Genomic DNA, 23479 nt, shown 5'->3' on the forward strand with positions numbered 1-23479 from the left:
TTTTCTAGTTTTGAGCTTGATTTTCTACAACAGACTAAACAGACTACACATTTCTATTGAAGATACCTAATTATATTTGTATCTGATATCAGAATTCTGCAGAATAGCACATTTTCTCCGTGGCTCCGTTTTAGAAATAAAAAAGTCTTTAATGGTTAATGTAACCTATTGAAAAAAATGTTGACTGACAAAATTGATAAAAATACATTGAAAATTGAAATTCAAAAAAATAATCATTTAAATTAAATTAAGCACATGTGGTCACAGGTCACATCTACACGTCAAATTATTAATTAAATTTCTGGAACTTAAAATATGTAATCTATTATTATTTATATATCATATACGATATACCTACGATTTACGAGTAGGTACGGACGCAATTTACTAAGATATCTAAGTGCGTGCCTATAGTGCCTACGACTTATGAGCTACTACTGATTGGCATTTTGCGGTAGCCCCATTGCTAACCCACATTTCATACAATTATAAATCAATATAATAATAACAGCGATTGCGGATAGCGATTGTTGGATATCTTTGATGTATTTATATAAAATTATTGCAATTACCTAAGTTATTTAATAGTTTTAATTCAGGCACGTCACCAAGGGGGGGGGGGGCTTAGAGAAATGTCAGTGGCCCCGGACTGGCCCCTTGATTTTTATTTTTAAATTTTATGGTGTGTAATATAATTGTCCCACGCCGGTTAAATCCTAATATTCCTAATTGTATATTATATGGTACTCCATAATATAGTAAGTTAACGATCGAAATTTTAAAAATATTCGCCAATAATACAAGCTTGACAATAAGACGTCTATTAATAAATTGAAATCTAGGAATGCCAAATACGGGTATCGAACGCACATTTGATAAACACAACTACAGACAATACTATATATAATAGTGGACCAATACGGTAATCGTATAATAAAATAAACATGCCTAACATAAGTCCCCAGGGATGGAGTGGCCCACCAGGATACTGAAAATTCCCGGTGCCCTGGAAGCTAAATGGCCCGTTTACCTAAAGTATAGATAGAAAAAAAATAATGTAGAGTAATGAAAGAGTATTTATCTATATACGAAGACGAAATCGAATTTAATTGATTATTTCTTTATTATTTTGATATTTTAAATTATGATAAAGCCATTATTATAATTATATCTAAAGCTAAAATAGTTTATTCTTTGTAAGTTGCTATATTTATTTTAATTTCATTAGAACATATTATGATTTATTATTATTTTGGTTTGTGTACCTAATTTTATTTTAGTTTTTTTAATTGTTTTATCTGTAAAATACATACACTATAATAATATATAATTTTAGTAAGTACCTATTTGTTGTTTGCCTGCCTATATACGTATATTACAAAATTAAATAAAATAAAATTTTTAACCAGGAGATGAACATTTTGGGTGGCCTGGAGGAACTTAATTTTCTTGGCCTGAATTTTTTTCTCACTCCACCTCTGTATGTCTCAATATAATATTATTATCTATAGAGTTAGAGACTTAGCACTAAGCAGCGAACCATAGAAATAGACGACTTGTCCTAATATAGCTTTTTAAGATGTATATTGTATACCTATATTAATAAATAACAAAAATATAATGCTAATACCTAACTAATACAGACAATACATTGTGAAATGTAGTATTATTTTTTATAGATGTTGTCTGATAAGGAGAGGAGTGGTATTGGGTACAAAAAACAGAAAGGGGCCAAAAAATATTGGCCCCCTTATAGAAAAATGTCTAGTTACCTACGTGCCTGAGTTTTATACCCGAAAACGTTGCATTTGAAAATGTCGTCGTGTGTAAGGTAGTTAACGCACTAGTGCGTATAAAATATAATAATATTTTTTTTTTTTTATAAATTAATTTAAGTACTTTAAAAGTTGCAAGTATCTTACTATTCTTCGTTTAATTATCTAATTTTGTTTATTTTTGTAGTTTTGTACGTAAAATATCAATAGAAAAAAAGTGTAGTTGGTTACAATTATGGTATGAGCTACAATTATGAAACACAGAAAAACATTGTTTTAAATCGTTAATCATTAGTCGTAAAAATTTAACATTTTATTAATTCTTAACTATAAAATAATTTGAAAATGTTCGCGATCCCAAAATAGATTTTTAATTTTTAACAATATAATTTTCCGTCCAGTCCCGCCTGTTCATGTAAATTTAATAGGGGACAATACATACGAATTCAATCTGATTGTAGCTGTCCGTTATCTACTAGTTTGTGGGTAAGTCGTTCACTCGTAAATGATTATTATTATAGTGTGAGTGCGGACAGTGCGGTTGTATATGGATTATGTTTATGTGGGTGCCGGCAGGTGCACATATCATGTCAACGACACCGCCAACCAAAATAAAAAGTATTTTTTGCTCAAAACGCTTTACATACGAACACTCGGGCAGTCAGATCTCAAGGTGGTTAAATTTCATTTTTTTTTTTTTCTGAAAGAGAATTATTTTATATAGGGCATATTATATTTTATTGAACATTTGAACTTTGATTATGTCTTAGGTTCATTAAAAATACTGATTAGAAACCAACGTGAGGCATAATCCCTGGCGGGCTTTATGTCTCTCCTCCAATGGCGTCCCCGGGGGGGGGGGGCAAGACGGGGCACTTTCCCCCTCTGGAATAATGTTATTTCCACAGCAATTGGTAAAATAGGTTTAATGGTATAATAATGTTTTTTAATGTTTTAATTGTAATAATGACGAAACAATAATTTAGGTACTATGAATAAAATGTATAAAAAAATTTTCATTTATTTTTAAAATTCATTTTGTCCTCCCCCCCCTTAGTAAAATGTCTGGGGACGCCCATGCTCTCCTCCACTACAATACAAATCGATAATCGACATACAAATTATTATTTACATCACTCACATTCAATAACAATTCTATTTTAGTATTTTATATCTATTTCATATTTTTTGTCAAGGAAACAGCTGAATATAATACACGACTAACAAGCACTCATAATAATATCTATTGTAAAATATAAGGTACCTATGCGCTACGCTCATATTCTATAATATTTTTTACGGAAATCGTGACAATTCCTATCGTCCGTGTTCATAACACATAATAACAGAAATTCTGTAGCATTGATTAAATACACAGAATTATTTTTAGTCAATGACTGTAGCTACTGTAGGTCTGTAGGTGACCAGTGTAAGTACTAATGTACAATACATAGACAATATTTATTTTATATTAATATTAATAATATTATTGGGTATACGGTATACACTTTCAAAATTATATTTACTATTTTTTTCTTTATAAGGACTTAATTTATTAGGAGTATTAGGACTTTTTTTGGGGTTAAATTCGGCTGCAATGGCGTAAAATATTATAAACTTAGTGGCTTAAGGCTTTATAATATAATATTATTATGTATAGAAAATGACACCCCTTTAAACAGAAATCAAATTATTAGTAGTGATGCTTGAAAATATAGTAAGGCAGGGCTTGCGCTAAGAAAATTTTAGAACTGCCCAACATTTTAATATCTTTTTGCATGCACATTAAATAAATTTGTCACTCACTAAATTCGCTTAACAACCACTATTTACCACTATTTATTATAAATTAACTACACATGTAAACTATATCCATAACAATTTATTAATAATAATAACAGATTAAAACATTTTTTTTTTTTTTTAATCTTTAGTGTCTTTGCCACTTATCATCACTATCGTTCATTTTGTTTTTCCCAGATGTGTGATAAAACCAAACAAAAAATATTAAATAAAATACATATTATAATTAAATAAAACAATATTACATAATATGCCAATAATACAGAATATTCACGATTTTTGATACTGATCAAATTGGTTTTTAGAATTGCCCATTTTAATTTAGAACTACCCATTAGCGCAAGCTCTGTTGCAGGGTAAAATATACATAAAATAATATTATAGGTAATGTATTTGTATAAATTTAAACTGCATTGTATAACTTTTCGAACCTTCCTTAACCAAAAAAAAGTTATTTATCACTTATTCACTGTTTTCTTTTTCACTGATCGATCAAACGACAATATATTGCGATCTGTGCTCCCCTCCACACCCCCACCCAATATAACATTGAATTATTTGTAGGAGGGCCCTGGCTTAAAATCTAAATATGCTACTGCTCATTGTAAATTGAATGAAATCTGATCTAAAACATACAAGTTTGGTGTTTGATATAATATACAGGGTGATTCTTTTAAGTGGGTACACTAATTATCTCGAAAAGTATTTACTTTTTTCATAATATTTTTACATGGTTTCAAGTTGTTAAAAAACCAACGTTTTTATTAAAAAAATATTTTTTATCCTTATCATTTTTTAATTTTTTAACTTTTTTGAATGACAACATAGTTTTAATTTCATATTCCAAAGCAGAATATTTTTCTTAGTATTTTGATTCATAAAAATCGAATTTAGGGCTAGTAGTTTTTCAGTTATAAGTATTTAAAGTTAGTTGAGTGGTACGGGGTTACCCCGCAAAATGTTTGTCCACTACTCCGCTTGTCCAAACTTTAAATACTTATAACTCAAAAACTACTAGCCCTAAATTCGATTTTTATGAATCAAAATACTTAGAAAAATACTCTGCTTTGGAATATGAAATTAAAACTCTATATTGTCATTCCAAAAAGTAAAAACTTAAAAATTATAAGATTAAAAATTATTTAAAAATATGATTTTTTAATACAAACGTTGGTTTTTTAACAACTTGAAAAAATATTTTGAAAAAGTAAATACTTTTCGAGATAATTAGTGTAGCCCCTTAAAAGAATCACCCTGTATAACTAACGGGTTACACAACTCACAAGTTCACAGTTAAAGAGTTTAAAACTCTGTGAGCCCTAGTAACCTTTACTGATTTTAAATGAAATAAATAAACTAGGTCTTAATTTTTATAAAACTATATTTATGGAGGGGGATTGGGGGATACACCTCCATTGATGTTTTTTTAGGTATTAATTATTTTAGATTATTTTTTGTGGTTTTACCATTTATGTAAATAGAGTAAGAAAAAATTTATAATTTAATAGTCGACAAACAGTATATTTACTTTCTCATCTCTTCATTGTTATAGTGCATTTGCATCACTGCCACCGCTTAAAGTTTGTAATATTCAAGCTATACATTAAATTTGTAATATGAAAATAATATATTTAATTTAATAATTTATTTTAGTCTTTAGACTAAAATACCAAAATAAAATTATATATTATCATCGAATTATATTTTAGCAATATAGGTATAGCACGTAATCAGGTTATCATCAGGTCGATAGTATCGGAATTCTTATTTGTCAGGAACCAAAACATTATTCATATTTTTAAACGAAAAACTATAGCTGATTGTAATTAATATACATATATTTTATCACATACTTCCATATTTATGTATGTAAAGTAAACGTATATATACATATTTATTTTAACTTAGTAGTCAGTACTTACTACCATTAATTGTATATACTATATACACTTTAGAATTTCTGGGTAAATATACCTACATAGGCACAAATAGTGTTTGAGATTTGGGGGTAGCTAAATCTCAGGTTTATGTTGGAGACTTAATTGTCACTTATAATGTATAGTGTATGTATGACATAAGTTTTTTTAGGGGCTTAGGGCTTCCCCTTATTAGCATTTAGCACCTATGTGTCCGGGTGTGTTTAGAAATTAAGATAAATTTGTGACTCGTTTTTTTTTTTTAACCAAATTATCTGATGTATTTACTTTTAAATACAATATGTATATTTTATGTATTATATTTTTTTCTTAAAATTTTTAGAAATTAGAAGTTAAAAATTGCCTAAAAACAAATAATATCCTAAAAAGTATTTCAACATCAAAAACCTCGAAAATTGTCGCTACAAAAGATTTTGTTAGCAAAGTACCTAAATGAGTATACCTAAAAGAGTAAAAGCTGAAACACATTATATCGCGTAAAAAATCGTGTCAAGCATTCTAGGAAAAATATATAATTGCATTTTAATCGGAGGTTTAGTAATAAGGAGTATATTTTTCTTGAGGTTCTTCGATTAGATTATTGCATACGTGATATATCGATTGTCAAAGAATGGAGAGGTAATAAAATTTTCATGCGTCCTAGTGTACTGCAGTTTATATATTTATCTTGAGCGGCTTTCGTTGTGGGACTTAATAAGGCAAGAATACTATAACCAGTATCGTAACTAGGGCTTAAATGTTGGGACTGTTGTGAGGACTGTACCCCACACCTGGTAAGATGGGTCTGGTACTTCAATACTTCATGAAAAGTAATCTGGGGAGGCGTTGCCCCCACACCCCATATATATTTATTTAAAAGCATACAAAAATAAAAAAAACAAGTATTAACTCACTCGAGTTTCATTTTTGATTTTTCATAATAATATCAAACTGTCTGTATTCATAGTTTAGTTTATAAACTGTAAAATTGTGTATAATAATAACCATACCCATGTATTGACGTAAAAACGAATACAGGCAATATGCATATACAGCTAATGATATTTACAATTTACTATTTGTCCATTTACCATATTTATCATACCTAAGTAATATAAAAATATTTATGAACTTCAAATAAAAATTAAATAGCTTATTATTTTGCCCCAAAATTATTTTTCGTGTGCGCTATTAGTTATTACAAGTATATTGAGCCAAAACCTAACAAGACTGAGCCACCCCTCTAGTAGCGCTTATGGCTATATGCTATAACGGCATTATATGGAATAAATCACTTAAATCAATGCCATTTATGTTTGTATGAAAAAAAAAAACTAGAAAAGCTCGGTCGCGTGATTAGTGATAGTAAAAACTAAAAATCTAGAAATCGAAGAAAAATAGCCGTCATAGGTGTATAAATTTCGATAAACTTACTTAAGTGACGCGAGTAAACATCATTCAGCCTTGCTGTATAATAAATAATAATATCATACAATATATATTATGCATTTGGGCATTTGGCTTCAGTCCATAGTCATCATAACTTAAAAAATAAAAATCATACGTACTAGGTATTACATAATACATTATACATATTATTATAAGATATCAATTTATAAACTGTACGGTGCATATTATATAAACTCAAGCTCAATGCTGTATAATTTATTATTGTTATCGTTTAACTTTAAATCCTAAATACACGCAACCACTGTAAGTGCTCAAATTATATTATTGTGATCGTCGTCTATACAAGAAATCGACAAAAAACAAACCTATACAAGCCCAATGGGTACATAAAATTTAGCGTGATTCACCAAGCATTATGAACAAACTCCATTTTTTTATTTAATAAAGAATTTATTTGAATTTTGATTTTTGGAATTTTTAAATAATATATTTGAATGCTATATTTTAAAATTCTTGAGATATTTTGTACAACAATACAGTATCCTGTGAGGCAGACGATACAAATTTTAAATTTTATAAATGTTTTATCTTTAAAACGAGAACCTCCATTTTTTACTACAAATTATTTACTACCTAATGGCTAATTTGTATTTACTTAAAAATGTTGATGTGTATAAGACGAAATTCGAATTAGTATAGTTTTACAACTATTAAAATGTTTTAGGTATCTACTAAAGATAAAATAATTTAAAATGGTTTTCATCGGTACTTGTACGTTGTACACTACCTAATGTCGAACCAACTGTATGTTAAACTTCGATTAGTCTTACAAATAAAAAATGTTGAGATATTAATTATTAATATTAATTAGTAATTCAATTAATTGCCTACTGAAACGTTCGAGTCACTCTAATCGCTCTCATATCTTCAAGATCGATTATCATGGACGGTCCATGATAGACTTGTTATTCTTATTACATCAATATATATATTGATATATTATAGATTTAATATTAAAAATTAATAACAATATAATATATGTAGCTAAAAATCTTAAGAATTTGAAATACTTTTTATGTAAATTAAAAAATTCCAAAAATTAGATTTTTTTGAAAACTGCATAGTAGAAGAAGAAAAAGGAGGTGAGAATGATGGCGAATCACCCTGTATGTGCCAATATACAAGTAGATCGCCTACTCAAACTACTAAATATTTTTTTTTATATAGTAGGTATGCAATATTGCAATGTCGTTTCAATCGGTCGTTTCGCGAGTCGGCTGGCCGAGGTCGTGGGACATAAATGAAAAAATAGAAAACCCCACGAGTCCAAAGACGGAATTGACGATAATAAAATCGAGAAAAATAGAAATAACGAAACGAACACCACAGCGGCGTCAGGTGTGCGGTACAACGGCCGTGCAGGTGGTGTGAAACGCGATTATTAATGGAGGTACTGCCCGGCCGTACACGCATTGTTCTACGGCCGTACCGTGCGACTCGCAGATATCATTGTGAGCAAGGTGTATTAATACACATTGATGGTGAGATGGTTGTGGACAGCCGCGAGCCTGTTACAGTTACAGCCTTACAGGTGAGGGTGACTGGTGAAGTGGTGAGTTTAACTTGAAACCACGTAGAGCAGAGTCAGACAGTCGTCGAAACGGGCGGCGTAGGAGACATTGTCTTTTTGTCTTGTGCAGTGAGTTGTGCTGCACTTGTCTTGGCGGCTTGGCGCGTTCCCGTCCGGTTTGGCACGCGGCTTTCTCAGTTAGCGCTCTCTACCGACAAATCAGACGATTCGTTTAGAGTGGTACCACTACAGTCTACAGCCACCGCCGGGCGCCGAACTCGACCGACGACCACAACCACCACTACTGCAAAGGCGCCACTACCGCCTTCACCGCTCGTTCATCAGCCACCAGTATGTGCGGCAGCGGCTGTCCATCACTCCATCTGATCGCGAACGCAATTTTTTTTAATTTTTCCCCGAAAGGACAATAATAATACGCGGCGGCGGTACGTATACACACACACACACACTAACAACAATAACATTCATCTATAGAAATATATACATAATATACCTACTCGCGCATGAATAATATATTACGTTCCTTTATCTCTTCTCCACGTTTTTCTCCTTTTTGTTATTGTTTGTTTTTTTTTTTTACATTCCCGGACAGACGGTCGCGTTGAAAGAGTATAATAATATTATCATCATCTGCTGCTCGTGCCACCACCACAACACTAGTGCACTATTATTAATAACAATAATACTAATATTAATAATATTGTTATTTATTTAATAGAATATCAAATATTATTGTTACACATCTCTGATATACGCCGCTGTCGTGTGCACAGTATTTCCGAGTTTCCAACGTTTGTCGTCGTCTGCAGTCCATTCGTCATCTCAGGTATCATCACTGTTGTCTCAGCCATCGCCTCACGCGTCAACCAATACAGCCGCCAGAACAAAAGAATAATAATTATTAATACCTACATCGTTCATTTGGGTTCACTGTTTAAAATCTCTATCATACTAAGCACTGCTTCTGGACAACGCGTGCACTCGTGTAAACAGATCTTTCGCGAACCTGACATGGTCCACGACCACGTCGTTTGTCCGGCCTTCCGGGCTGCAGTCTCCCTCATCTGAATTAGTCAATCGATCGTCGTGATCCTTGCGACCAGTTGTCGATGCTCACTATGGCTTGCCTGAACGTGTTGAAACAGGAGATCAAAGTCATCGAGTCTACGTTCCCCAAAAACCACGACCGGTTCCAGGTGCATACAGCCACCGTTGACGAGGTAATATGCAAGTTTGTTGGCCCCACCGGTCGACAGTTCGAGATCATTGGCAACATCACGGTAAGCTTCCCCGAATAGACTAAACTCCATGCATGTTCATCTTTCTGTCATGTAGTACACTTTTACCAGTTCATTTTTTTCTTTTTATTAATATGCTAAATTGTTTTCAGGAAACATATCCCGGCACTCCACCTGTCTGGTTTGCTGATACCGACGATTGTAATGTGACCAATGCTATCGAAAAGCTAGGTCAGACTACTGGACTCAATAATCATGTGAGTGACATCTATTTGTCTAATTCTTAATCAACATACTATTTTTGAGGGCAGTTATAATACCATGATTTTTCTATATGTATCAAATACCTAAATCAAGATATACATTTGATGATCTCTCTGACATATGTTTTTATATGAAATGTCAAAAACAACTAATTATCTAAGTGTATTTTGTAGTAACAGGTGAACATATTGGTTCTTGTACTACAAATACTTTATACCTATTTACTTTTAGAGTTAATGTCGAACAATAATTAAATGCTTGTAAAGCAAATAACTATGTACAAACTTATATGTTATACATTCTGATAAAAAATAAAATATCTAATAACACATATCAATATAATTTATATATTGACCAACAGTTTTCTTTTTGTAATTATTACTAATTCATGTTATTACTTTTTTCAATTTATAATATTGTTTTTTTCATAAAAGAATTATCTATCTATATTATAATATTGGCAACTAATTGCTGGTAATTTATTCAAATATAAGTATTTAATTTTAGTTTTTTTTTTGTAAATATTTACTGAGTACTGTGATGTTTTCCTGTTAACCAATACACGACATCACAAAAAAACATGTAGGTACCTATAAAAAATAATTTAAATTATCTATGACAATAACATATATCAAGAACTAAGGCTGTGTTAAGCTTTTTGGTACCCAATGGCACTAATAGGAGTTGAGAAGTCACCAACAGCAGTTTGTCAAGCTCGAGGCGCCCTTTGAGTTTACCAAATTGTGGGAAACCAGGGGCAAATTCACTCCCTTAACGCGGCCCTGTGAAGAGCACAAAAATGAAACTGATGAACTGAGTATCTAAAATTTTATGACTTTGTCAAAGAATTAATATTATAGTCAATATTTTGATCTATCTGCTTCTATTTATTGAAATTTCTTTAAATAATACCCCCTATGGAAAAAGAGAAAAGCAAAATTATCTATTGTTCTCTTGTTCTTAATAATATTACATAATGAAAAAATAGCAGTATATTATTTTGAAATAAAATGGCATTAAATATTTTTAATTCATTAACATAGTGAAGATGAAGTACACTCTTGTTAAAAATAAAATTTTATTTGTATTAGTCTATATTATAGAGTTAATTTTTAAACATAGTCTACATTTATCCTTTATTTTTCAATAAAACTTTCACTAAAATTTTACTGATTAGAATATTTACTGCAGCTGTACCAACTGTTATATATTTTGATACCATATAGTCTTATAAACGATGGTATTATATCCAGGAAAATAATTATTATATATTTTTTTGTTTGATTTAGATGCCTTTTTTTGTGCATTTATACTCTGCATTGAAATTATTACTAATATATAAATTATATACTTTAGTTTAATAAACTAAGGATGGGACAAACTTCAGCTCTTGTATACTTAAACCTTATTTAAACTTTTAAAAATAATATACTATAACAACTTTAAAAAAACAACAGTACATAAAAAACCGTTATATTTTTTACTCAAATTATTAATAATATTGAACTTTTGAAATTTCTTTTTTTGTTTGCAAGTTCAATAAATAGAATCTCTAATAATTACTAATTATAAAACATAACTTTATATGGGTAACCATTGTTGTTAAATATTGTATTTATATTTAAAATTTTTAATGTATCTTACAATCATAAAGTTCAATTTTCCCATAGGTCATTAATCAAGTTGGAATATTGGTTAGTGAACTGTGCCGTACATATTGTTTATCTGAACCGTCCGAGTTACAAAGACTGATACAAATGCCTTCCAGTTCTGGGGCATCAACTTCTACCTCCTGCTCTAGTAAACTTACAGATGAAGAAGATGACGACGATGATGAAGAAGAGGAAGTTGAAGAATATATTCAACTTGAAATGGAAGAATCTACCCCTGAATCTACCAAAAAACAAGTCAGTAGTGTACATTGTGTTTTGATTTATTATAAATTTGTTCCATTTTATAAATTTTTTTTAATCATGATTATGGGAAATTAAGGTTGATGATATGGAAATTCAACACTTGGAAACTTTAGAAAGATTACGTCAAAACCAACGCCAGGATTACTTAAAAGGGGCTGTAACTGGATCTGTTCAAGCTACTGATCGTCTTATGAAAGAGCTTAGAGATATATACAGATCTGATAGTTTCAAGAAAGGTAATAAATAGTTTGATTTCGTTTATATATTTAATAGGTAATATAACAATATTACCTATTAAATTAAGTAATTTGTTTAAGAAAAAGTGTTACATCAATTTATTTTTTGTCCCACAAATATATAACTTAGTTACGCATATGTGTTTTATACAAACAGTCAGTTATGGAATTAAGTACTTTTATTTCATATATTATTTGTTATTATTGACAGTTAAGAGCTTTTGACTAGAACATTTATGTAAAACTAGATAATTATTAAAAAATAATATTACAATGTACACAAAGAACATATTTGTTTGACTTGTTTGTCATTGAGTCACTGTTAATTTTGAATTCAATGATTTATTATTGAATACAAAAAAAAAATTTAAGTGAAGTATAATATATTATGTTAGTTGTTTTAGGCATTTTGTTGACTATTGATATGATGAAAAGTATACTAATTCTATGCTTCTGTAAATTTTTTGATTTATCTGCGTTTTTAAGAAATTGAATCATTTTTTTAAGTTTGAGATCATAAGTTCTTTAGTTTGGTGATCATTAATCGTCCTAGGACCTGGGATTCAGTCCAAAATGTCACAATAGACTCATTATTCATTATTAAATTTGACATTGTAGTTATTTTATTGTTTATATTAAATATCATTAAATACATTATGCACAATTACTTATTCATGTATGAAGTAAAATTCTATATAAATATAACAAGTTACAAGTAATGTTATACTAAATTAATTTAAAAACTGAACTTTAAACCACTGGCAGTGTGTATAATATAAACTGTTGTATATATTAACAGATTATAAATGTTATTTAAGATTAAAAAATATTTTAAATTATATGCATTATAGACAATAAATAGTGACTTGTGATAGATAAAAACTATGAATTGATGTTCCATATCTTTTTAACTGTTGAATAAATATTTTGTATACAAATAATAAATAATTATAATTATTTAGGAATGTATAGTGTGGAACTAGTTTGCGACAGCATCTATGAATGGAATATAAAATTAATGACAGTTGATCCAGATTCTTCTTTATACCATGATTTGCAAAAGTTAAAGGAGAAAGAAGGAAAAGACTTTGTGCTATTAAATATTACATTCAAAGAGACATATCCCTTTGAGCCACCATTTGTGCGCGTAGTTCACCCCATTATACAAGGCGGCTATGTCCTAGTTGGGGGTGCAATATGCATGGAATTGCTGACCAAACAAGGGTGGAGCTCAGCATATACCGTTGAAGCTGTAATTATGCAAATAGCAGCTACTTTGGTTAAAGGAAAAGCAAGAATACAGTTTGGTGTTCCAAAAACAATGAACCAGGTATCCCATGCAACATATCCAGTAGTATGTAAAAGTCTATTAAAATTAATACTTAGTATACAGTTAAATAATATAGATGCTTAACAACCATATTTAATAATTATTATTTTTATTTTAGGGTCAGTACTCTCTAGCCAGAGCACAGCAATCTTTTAAATCTCTTGTGCAAATACATGAAAAAAATGGTAAAATATGTTAATTCTTAAAATAATTTTTGTTTTTTATTGTGTTTGAAGGTTTTATTGTTTATTCTGAATACCAAAACTAATGATTTTTCATTTCTTTTTAGGTTGGTTTACCCCTCCAAAAGAAGATGGTTAAACAAAAGTCTACACAACCTAAACTTTTCATTCCTAAAAAAAACCTAATAAAGTACATGTCTCATTTGTAATAAAAATAAAACAATGTCTATCTTGTTTACAGTATAATATTTACGTTACTTTTATTATTTTGTTTAGTTTCTTTGTATAATTCTAGAAAATATAACTTTTATACTTGTCAATTTGGTAACCTAATTATATCCAAATTTTGAATACTGTTCCGGCTGCCAGCCAGGCTATTTTACCCGTGACATTTTTTTACTGACATAAGTCAAACATAAATACATGGGTTATTATAATATATTTTTTTTTAATACTGATTCTTAAATTTTTTATGAGTTCAGAGTTCATTTTTTTGTGTATTTATTAAATTGTGATTAATTTTGATGTTACTAATTACGGTTTTTTTATGTATCAATAAATGACACACATCAAATGTGTTTAAAGAAGTTTTGTGTGTTGATATCTGCTTATTCTACTATAGTCATATTATTAAAACACCACTTTGTAAAAAATATATATATATATATATATATACAATTTTATAAAATTTATGAAATTTTTAATAATGTAAGATATTTATATAAACATATATTTTTAAGTTGCAATGCTCAAAAAAATTCCCAAACTGCTTTTTTAATTTAACATGAAAAATAAATGGCCTTATGATTTGTGTATTATTTCCTAGTTGAATGAAAGAGTATATAATATTAAAAGAATAAAATTTTTGTTTTTTGTAATACTTAATTTTAATTATTCCTGTTTAATGTATAGCATAATTCAATTTTGTATAATTCTACTGAAAATCAGAAAAATCGTAAGAATTTATGTGTGTACTGTACTTATAGGAATAACATTAAAATTTGGGAAATTAATTCTTTGATATTTTATCTTATCTAAAGTTTATATTGCAACTATATAAGAGTTGTTGTACTGTGTCTGCATGTTAAAAAAAATGTAAAGTATAATCTGTACATATTTATTATTAAGAGACTGCATAACTCAGACATTAACCCGTTTTATGAATGAGCTGTAACTATTTTCAATACAGTTTGCTGTAATATAATATAATGATATAGTTTTATTAACAAATAATACCTATTCTATTATGATTTATAAACAGTACCTAGTACCTACCTATTTATGTAAGGTAAGATTATATCTGGTTACAAATAGTTATAGACTATAGTAACATTATTGGACTTCACAGTTTGCAGCTGAAATAACTTAGGGTGTTTACTTGTGTTACGGCTAAAGTCTGATCAAATAATGATTTATTTGCTATATTCTAATGTAAATTAATGTTGACGATTAATGATAATGATATTAATATATTATTTTACCTACTTAATATAATATTGTACCCATTTAAATGCTTAGTGAAACATATATTTTCAAGTGCCAGATTTTAATTAAGTCAAGAAAAATTATAACAAGATACAAAAACTAAATTTTTAGATTCTAAAATATAATCTTTTAATGTCATTCAACATTCACATCTTACTTAGTACATTTTAATTCTTGCTGAAGAGCTATGTTCGACATCATGTAATTTTTTTAAATTTCCTTCAGAAGTTTAATTTCAATTAAAATCTGCATCCAGTTTAATTCCATTTAAAGTATCGCATCATATTAACATTGGTTCTTCCTAAAAATTTAAAATAGTGACAGACACTTGTCAGAATAGCTTTTGCTATAAATGTTTAATGTACTATTTTATCTTGACAGTTGCATTCTCTTTTATCTACTAGCACAAGGCAGGTTAACTTATATATTTTTTTTAACTTTATTAATTTAAAAATTATTGGAAACAAAATTAACTTAACTAATAATTTAAAAATGACTAGAGCCCGTTTAGAGTAGAAGTAGTTAGAGAGAATTTAATTTTAATTATAAAATTACATACAAATAAAATAGTTAAATATAGGTAAAGGTAAAAATATATTATATAATCTGTTTTAGAACTATGTTTATAATACACGAAAATTATAAATAATAAATATAATATAAATGCAAAATCAAAAGCTACCTAGGTATTTTTTTTTCATGCTAACCTACTAGGACGTAAGCCGTAAGATAGTTGTAATTTGTAAATGGGAAACCATTCTGCAGTATAGCTAGAGTTCAGATTCAGAAGTTATGGGAGCTAAAAAAGGCACAAAAAATTGCTATAAATATGCAAAACATATAATGTCTTTATTAGTTATTAATTATTATTTATGAATGCACAAAATAAAAAATTATATTATTGGAAACTCAAATATGGCACGTAACCAGTTGACATTTGACAATTTATTGAACTGAAAAAATAGTAAGAAAATATATATTCATTATTTTTGTAGTTAAATACGAAATTAATATATGTTAAATTGTTGCATTAAATCACTTTATCATTTATATATTATTACATTATACATTATTATATAAGATTATTTAAAATACATAGGTAACCAGGCACAGGCCCTATTTTATGTGCATCCCAACACACAATGTGCACCACGAATGTAAAAGTATGCACTACGATTTGAACGTGTGTGCACTACGGCCTACAACACAAAAATTACAAAATATGCTAGCTACTAGAAAATATCAGTATTTCCTGAATTTTGTTGTTTTATTTGATTGCATTGTTAAATTATTATACTTATATTTGTGTATATAAATTATATACAAAAATACGTTGCTTTTTCTAAGATAGTAGTGCATACAATTTTTGTTGAAAGCAGTAAAATTAAATGTGCAGTCCGAAATGTTATAAATAATATGGCCTGTTGGTAACTTAAGAGAGAAAAAATCAATTTTTTAGAAAATATTAAATATGCATGATATCATGATATGTATATGAAAACCAAGAAATACGCATTTTTAATTTTTAATCTCAATATTGTATAGCTTGGATTTATTGCTTGGTCTACTATAAATCGTGAGTATACAGAATACTATGCAATTCCCATAACTTCCGAACCCTGATCGTAACATAACTCGTGTTCTTTTTTAAACTACCCATATGACTATTATACTATAAATTTAGAATTTAATAACTAGTATATATCAAGAGAAATCATTAATTTGTACAAACTAATAACAGCAATAACATACATTTTCTAAATATTCTGGGACATTTCTATGATTAAAATAATATTTTATAATATTTTATAAAGGAACAGTTATAAATAAATAGTAAGCATACAATTAAGAAGTTAACTTGAAGTTAACACCTCAAATATATTAAAAATGTAACCAATCTAAGGAAGTTAATATTAAATTACTATATTAACTTATTTTTAATGTCCATTAAAAACTCGTTAATGTCAAGCCTTACCAACTATTAAAACAATTAAAAGTTGTCTTTTGATCAAAGTGAGTTTGTTACATATCTATAAAGTAACACAAGTATTATAAAATATAAAGAAGTTTAACTTAAGTAATTTTTGATTTATGGATTGTTAAACATGCACTAAATAGAATTGTCCCTTAAAAAATATCATACTTGAGTGAATAATAAAATAATAGAACACATAAAGAATAAGACAAATTAGAAAACAAAATACTTTTTTAATTTATAAATATATAAAAATAAAATCAAACTTTTGTTCTTTAAAAATTAATCATGACATAATATATCATAATATAACAATTAACAATTGAATTCTTAATAAATATATTCACAAAAATGTAACTTTTTACAAAATTAAAATAATAGTAAATTTATAGCTCGGCAAATAAGTAATGGTTAATGTTATTATTTTCAATCTTCATACAAAGAAATATTTGTTAAAATACATTTTGTTTATATTATTTGATTTTTATTTGATATCAAAACATAACTACATTTTTAACAATTGTTAAAGAAAAATCACTAGTGCCAATATTGATAATTAAATGTTGGTATTATTTTTATACGTAAAAATTCAAATGAGTAAGCAACAACTTTCTTTTCAAAATATGTAATACTAATAATAGTCAATGTTCAAATCATAATATTATTGTTTAATAATGCTGTTCAGGTGAATTGTCTTGTTGATTTCCAACGTAACGAACAATAGTTTCACCTAAATTATAAAAAAATCACATTATTTAATACAGTCGATAAATAATATAGTATGAAATTTTAATTACTCAGAGTGTACCAAGAAGATAATATTCAAATGTGATTTCTATTTAAAAGTTGTCAGATATTTATGACATACACTGATACACTAAATAATATAGCAGTCAGAAATAATCTATGTAGTTGTTGTTTTACTTGTACACTACTCAGTTTTCAAAATTTATTTCCTTTTTAGAAATGATAATAATAATAAAATAAAAATATGTACTGTGTAGTTATGTGTAAGCATATTGATAGATTTTAAGAGGATACTTCAACAGAATTAATTATGTGCAATGAGTTTAGAATAAATCGATTTTTTATAAATTTTAAAGTTACTGCTTAAAAATATTTAAATTGTCAAGCGTTATGAGTATGTCAAATACAGTAGAATCTGCTTAATTGGGACACATTGGATGGTGACCTTTTTGTGCCTATTATCTGCCTGTACCGAATAATCGAATAATTTTTTTTTCACAGTTTGACCATGCATATGGAAAATAAGACAAATAATATTATGCTATTTACATTATTTTACGAACATTTATAATTTATATATTTATTATATAAATATTTTTATTCCAAAACCCATTATATCTTCATGTAATATGTATGTGGTAGTAGGATAAGAATTGATTGACAAAAATAAAATAATACCTGTATACCTACATAAAATATAATAGAGACATAGCGATTAGATAATTACAGTTTTGATAAGAAAACAGGTTTTAACAAATTAAACTATGTCACCAATAAACAAAGTTAAATTGTCTAAAATGAATACATTCGTTTGGGACCTTGCCGGTTTGTCCCTTTTATACAATGTTCCCATTAAGTAGATTCCACTGTATTGCAATTTAAAATTCTAATAACAACATTTAAAAATTGCCAAAAGCAACACGCGTACTACAAACAGAGATTAAGTTTGATGATAGATAATATGCATTCGAGAATTGTCTTCAAATATCCATTGTTTTAACATAACAAAAATGTATTACTAACTACTTTTGAATACTAATCTGAACAATTGTTATATACTATATACTAATATTTTAATATTTTGAAGGTTTTTTTCGAGGATTAATAATTTGTAATAAAATATAACCAAGTTGTCGGATAAGCGTCAGTGTTTCCTGATGCCTTCGTTCTTCTGCACGCTCTTTATTTGCCGCAATTTTTAATAATGTCTTTTCTTTTTGGTTGGCAATTTCTCTTAGAGTTTTTATCAACAATGTGTCCTGACTAGTATCAGGCTCTATGGGTTTAGGAACTATCTTTGGCTGCCTGACAACTTTTCTCAATGTTTTGCCATCATAAACATGAGTGTTAAATTCAGTTTCACATAAATCTGGATAAAAAATTATCAACAGTAATGTAATTTATGAAATACCAGTTACCAACAGTTAACTTACTATCAACAAAATGTGTATCACAGTTTGAATTATCACTGTTGATTAAATTATCTTCTATAACTATGTTATTCATGGAAATATCATTGATTAATCTATTCTGTTTGAAATTTTTTCTTCTAAATATGGTCTTATATCTAAAAACAAATATTTTATTTTAAATTAACTAAACAAATATTATTTCTTAACCTATATGTTATAATAATGTTAAGTAGATATACCTATTTAAACATTGCTCAGCAGTTCTAGTGATATTTAGTATATTATTTATGGTATTTGCAATATATTCAAACATTTTTAATTTAGTCCTGAATGTTCTCTCTAGTCCAACTTTAGAAATATTCTTTTTGTATAATTCCATTAGTAGGTTAGTATCATCAACACCCCATTCATTCATAGATTTCATTGTACATTGACCTAAAATATTAATAATTTACTTAATGATTTATTGAGCATTTACAAACATATCAATTTAATATTTCTTGAATGTGATAAATTATGACCAAATTAAAAAAATAAATATTTTGATTGTACTAAGATACCATTAGTTCCAGAGCTTTGTCCATTATAATCATGGTCTGCAGATACTGAAGCTGTAACATCATTTTGTAATCTTTCTTCTTCATTTAACCTCTTCTCAAAATTCGACCTAGACTTTTGTAACACTGAACATCCAACTTTTCGTTGATTTATTACTGTTTTATACCTAAACAAATTCAGTTATCCAGTAAATAACACAATAAAACTCTGTTATTAAAAAAAATATCTTTAAACTAATATACCTATTTTCACACTGATGGGCACTTCTGATTATGTTTAATTTGGTAGATATTGTTTGTGCTATACATTTGAACATTTCTCTTTTACTTTTAAATTTTTTTGTCGGCCCTACTTGAGTAACATTTCGTCTATACATATCTAAAAGAATCTTCGTTTCATATTGACTCCATTCTCGGCAATTTCTTTTACCTATATAAAAACCAACAATTATATTTTATATTTCAATCATGACTGCTTCAATCAGTAACGAAAAGATACTTTAAAGTATTTAATGGAGGTGTCGTATCTCCCTATGAATAAATTTAGGGGGCAATAGTAAACTTTTTCAATTTTAATGAATTGTAAACTCTTCTTGGTCTACTTAAGTACTACCTGAAGGCTGAAGAGGGGTATTTAAGTAATCAGTAATCACTATTGAGTCTATAATAAACATTATAATTTAATATTTATAATAAAATGAATATATAAATTTAAAAAAGTAAATTATTTAAATTAGAGTATATAGTAATAATAATAATAATTTAAATCAATATCAAATTAAATTGAAATTATTATTTTATTTTTCTAATAAAATGTACATACAGATTAAAAAAAATAAGGTATCTATTTCGTGGTCTTTATAGTCTACAGTTTTAAAGTAACTTGGGAAAGTTGCAGAGACGTATTCAGAAATTTGGTGCCCGGGTGCCAATGTTTTTCCGCCCCCAACACAAATTTTTTTTTGACTTTTTCAACCTACCAAGCGCGTTGGAGCTTACTTTCTGGTGACAACCCGTTATCGTTATCCATTTTAGAACAAAAGTTAGAAAAAAAAAGCAGATTTCAAACTTTCAACATTATGTTATCTTTATAAATTAAACACATTTAAATATTTAATATAAAATAGGTTTAGTTATTATCAACTATAATTACAAAACAATAAATATTTAAAATTCACATATTTTTCATTTTCATTAACAGAAGATGGGTTATGTAAAAATCTAATGCCGCCCCTATAAAAATGCCGCCCGGGGCGATCGCCCTCTCTAGCCCCTCCCTAAATACGTCACTGGAAAGTTGGTATATTAACTTTATGTAAATATAATTAGGAGTTACCACCACCCCTTTAGAGTAAATAACACTTTTTGATCTGCATTCTTCTTCAATTAATATTTTATTAAAAGCCAAATAATTTTACAAAACAAAAGTTACTTGGTACAGGCCATGTGTAACATTTTTTGTAATAAGAGTTTAATTTATTATGAAGAGTTAAGTAAATGATAATAATTCAAAATAATTACGAGATTCTTCAAGATTATTAGTTTCAAGTTGTAGCGATTCATCTTGAATAAGATTATTATCATAATATGCTTCAAATGGTCCTTCAATGACAAATATATCTTTAGAATCTGAAAATTGAAAAACAAAATACACTTGCTATTTTGGTACCTACATAAAAAAAGAATATAACATAACCAACTTATTTACCAATATCAGAGTCTCGTTTAACTAAATTTTCATTGGATACGTAATAATCGTCCATGATGACGATTCATAAACCTTATGATTAATTGTCAATTGAATAATATTATTATAGACGTTTAAATGGAAAATTATTGGATACTCAATAAATTTAAAATTTTCTTTAGCATTATCAATTATCAAATGAACACTGACACTGAAGATATTTGTGTTCGAGTTATCATCGAATAAATTCTGTAAACACATATAAATATATATATTAATAATAATATGATATATCTGAGCATTTATATTATTTCGTGTGATAATAATATTGTTAAATTTCAGTGATTATGTACAAACTAGCCTTAACACCAGTCCAGCTGTGGCTCTTAGGAGTGTTAACATTTGAGGTTATATTTTAAAAACGTTGAGTTTTCTTATCAGCGGTTTCGATATCTTTGTATAAATTATTCTTATTAATGTCTTTTTCCTAAAATTTTTTATTATTTGGTGTATTTTTTTTTTTTGTTTAATTTTAATTTTGTCCTTTTTGTTTTTCCGTCCAAAATCTTGTATTAAATTTCTAACACTAAACTTAGTTAAAACGTTTCATCCATCATGAGTAAATTACTGTTCATTAGAAATATTCGTGGACTAGACGAATCTTCTCTTAGACAAATTATTAACAGTAAAAATTTGCCTTGTGGTACTATAATGTTTAAGTCAGGTGGAGCTTGTGCAACAGTTGACTTTATGGAACCATCCACTGCTGAGTATGCTTTGACACAGCTCAACGGTAAGTGTTTTGCTTCAGTAAAAAAACAACTTAAATACAATTTTCTTTTAATTATTTACAGGTATGCCGCTCCAAGATCAAACCCTTGCTGTGGAACCTTACAACGGCTTACACAGTCAAATGGTGAAAAAAGCAAGGTAAGTCGTAGTTTTATTATACTTATTAGGCGTGGTCATCATAAGAGATAAATAGATACATATTATTTTGATTACAGTGATTATAATATTCACATAATAATCAACTGATATGGTTGATAAATATATCAACCACCCTTTTATAAATTCATATCATGTAATATAGGTATTTAAAACCTTTATGAATACTATTGATTTATTCAAAGACTATTTTTAACATATTTGTAATTTATTACAATACAATTATTTAAATACCTATTTCATTATATTATGACAGATTTAGTGTATTCTGCCAGTAGCATTTAATTACCAAAAGATTTTATTAATTCTCTAAAATTCAGATTAAAAATGTTATTTTATTTTAATGCATTCTAAATCTAGTGGTAAATAAAAAAAAAGTCTTACGCAAGCTCATTAAATTGTATACTAATATACTTTTAATTAACAATATCAATTCATCTGTCTGTGTATTTTACATTGATTGAAGTTGTATTATTTGATTATTTACGCATTATCCTAATCTTAAACGTCTACTGAAGTTTGGTTGTGGTTGTATAATAATTTTGGTTTGGTTGGAAATGTAAAAATAAAATATAATATTAATGTAACGATAACCAAAAATATTTTCTTTTATCTTAAATTAGTATCCTATTGATTAAATATTATTAATTCTTGAACGTCAATAGTAAAAGAAAAATTGATGTAAACTTTAAGAACCTAACATTGAACATTATTATGTGTCATGTTTATGTAATACATTTAACTGATAATAAAATTGAAAATTAAAATTCTGAATTTAGTAATACCTATGTCTCTAAATCAAACTCAAAACTTAAATTGTTTTTATAAATAAAAAAATGTTGAATTTATATGCTTAGCTAATATTGAATAAAATGTTTTATTTAACTGATACGTCATATTTGAGTATGGGTTTTGTAATTAAGCACCAGCTATTCAGACCCATATCAAACCAGTGTAGTACTAGACAATTACAGTGAGCAGCAGAAACTCGTATGTTGTTGAAAAAA

At 27.9% G+C, this 23479-nt stretch overlaps 3 protein-coding genes across 7 annotated transcripts in view; 2 read left to right on the forward strand and 1 right to left on the reverse strand.

Annotated features, from left to right (window-relative positions):
- The first annotated feature begins 8762 nt into the window (after positions 1–8762).
- LOC107169290 (ubiquitin-conjugating enzyme E2 Q2) lies at positions 8763–14248 on the forward strand. Of its 3 annotated transcripts, none has more exons than XM_015518987.2 (8): positions 8763–8920; positions 9214–9775; positions 9886–9990; positions 11668–11904; positions 11990–12149; positions 13112–13503; positions 13598–13664; positions 13769–14248. In XM_015518987.2, exons 2-8 carry the CDS (start codon positions 9605–9607, stop codon positions 13798–13800), a joined length of 1164 nt encoding a protein of 387 aa, XP_015374473.1. In that variant the 5' UTR covers positions 8763–8920; positions 9214–9604; the 3' UTR covers positions 13801–14248. The 3 variants fall into 3 exon arrangements, with proteins under 3 accessions (XP_015374473.1, XP_015374489.1, XP_015374480.1); XM_015519003.2 differs by having other exon boundaries at positions 13112–13479; XM_015518994.2 differs by having other exon boundaries at positions 8798–9775.
- Positions 14249–17334: 3086 nt separating this feature from the next.
- Positions 17335–21772, reverse strand: LOC107169187 (uncharacterized). The gene is made up of 8 exons (XM_015518855.2): positions 21546–21772; positions 21359–21466; positions 20081–20267; positions 19841–20004; positions 19520–19715; positions 19302–19435; positions 18995–19237; positions 17335–17851 (listed from the first exon to the last, which is right to left on the reverse strand). The coding sequence occupies exons 1-8, from the start codon at positions 21598–21600 to the stop codon at positions 17790–17792; spliced, it is 1149 nt and encodes a 382-aa protein (XP_015374341.1). The 5' UTR covers positions 21601–21772; the 3' UTR covers positions 17335–17789.
- A 300-nt stretch (positions 21773–22072) lies between these two features.
- The window catches only part of Imp (IGF-II mRNA-binding protein), a 51952-nt gene continuing 50545 nt past the window's right edge, over positions 22073–23479 (forward strand). For 2 of the 3 annotated variants that reach the window (XM_015518919.2, XM_015518934.2), the window contains exons 1-2: positions 22076–22317; positions 22379–22454. In XM_015518919.2, coding sequence (XP_015374405.1) covers positions 22140–22317; positions 22379–22454 — 254 coding nt within the window. In that variant the 5' untranslated portion in view covers positions 22076–22139. Of the gene's footprint in view, positions 22318–22378; positions 22455–23479 lie in introns of all 3 variants that reach the window. The other variant, XM_015518926.2, reaches the window with a different exon arrangement.

This window comes from Diuraphis noxia, unplaced genomic scaffold, assembly GCF_037042655.1.
Source record: "Diuraphis noxia isolate RWA-SAM2 unplaced genomic scaffold, SU_Dnox_SAM2 contig0004, whole genome shotgun sequence".
Taxonomy (NCBI): domain Eukaryota; kingdom Metazoa; phylum Arthropoda; class Insecta; order Hemiptera; family Aphididae; genus Diuraphis; species Diuraphis noxia.

What these genes read in the sequence shown, in the direction of transcription:
- LOC107169290 (XM_015518987.2), top strand. Translation starts at nt 9,605, where the DNA reads ATGCTCACTATGGCTTGCCTGAACGTGTTGAAACAGGAGATCAAAGTC. An exon ending in CTACTGGACTCAATAATCAT is followed by an intron (nt 9,991 to 11,667) that starts GTGAGTGACATC and finishes ATTTTCCCATAG; the next exon opens with GTCATTAATCAAGTTGGAAT. An exon ending in CTGAATCTACCAAAAAACAA is followed by an intron (nt 11,905 to 11,989) that starts GTCAGTAGTGTA and finishes TGGGAAATTAAG; the next exon opens with GTTGATGATATGGAAATTCA.
- LOC107169187 (XM_015518855.2), bottom strand. Translation starts at nt 21,600, where the DNA reads ATGGACGATTATTACGTATCCAATGAAAATTTAGTTAAACGAGACTCT. An exon ending in TAATAATCTTGAAGAATCTC is followed by an intron (nt 20,268 to 21,358) that starts GTAATTATTTTG and finishes GTTTTTATATAG; the next exon opens with GTAAAAGAAATTGCCGAGAA. An exon ending in GACGCTTATCCGACAACTTG is followed by an intron (nt 17,852 to 18,994) that starts GTTATATTTTAT and finishes TTTATAATTTAG; the next exon opens with GTGAAACTATTGTTCGTTAC.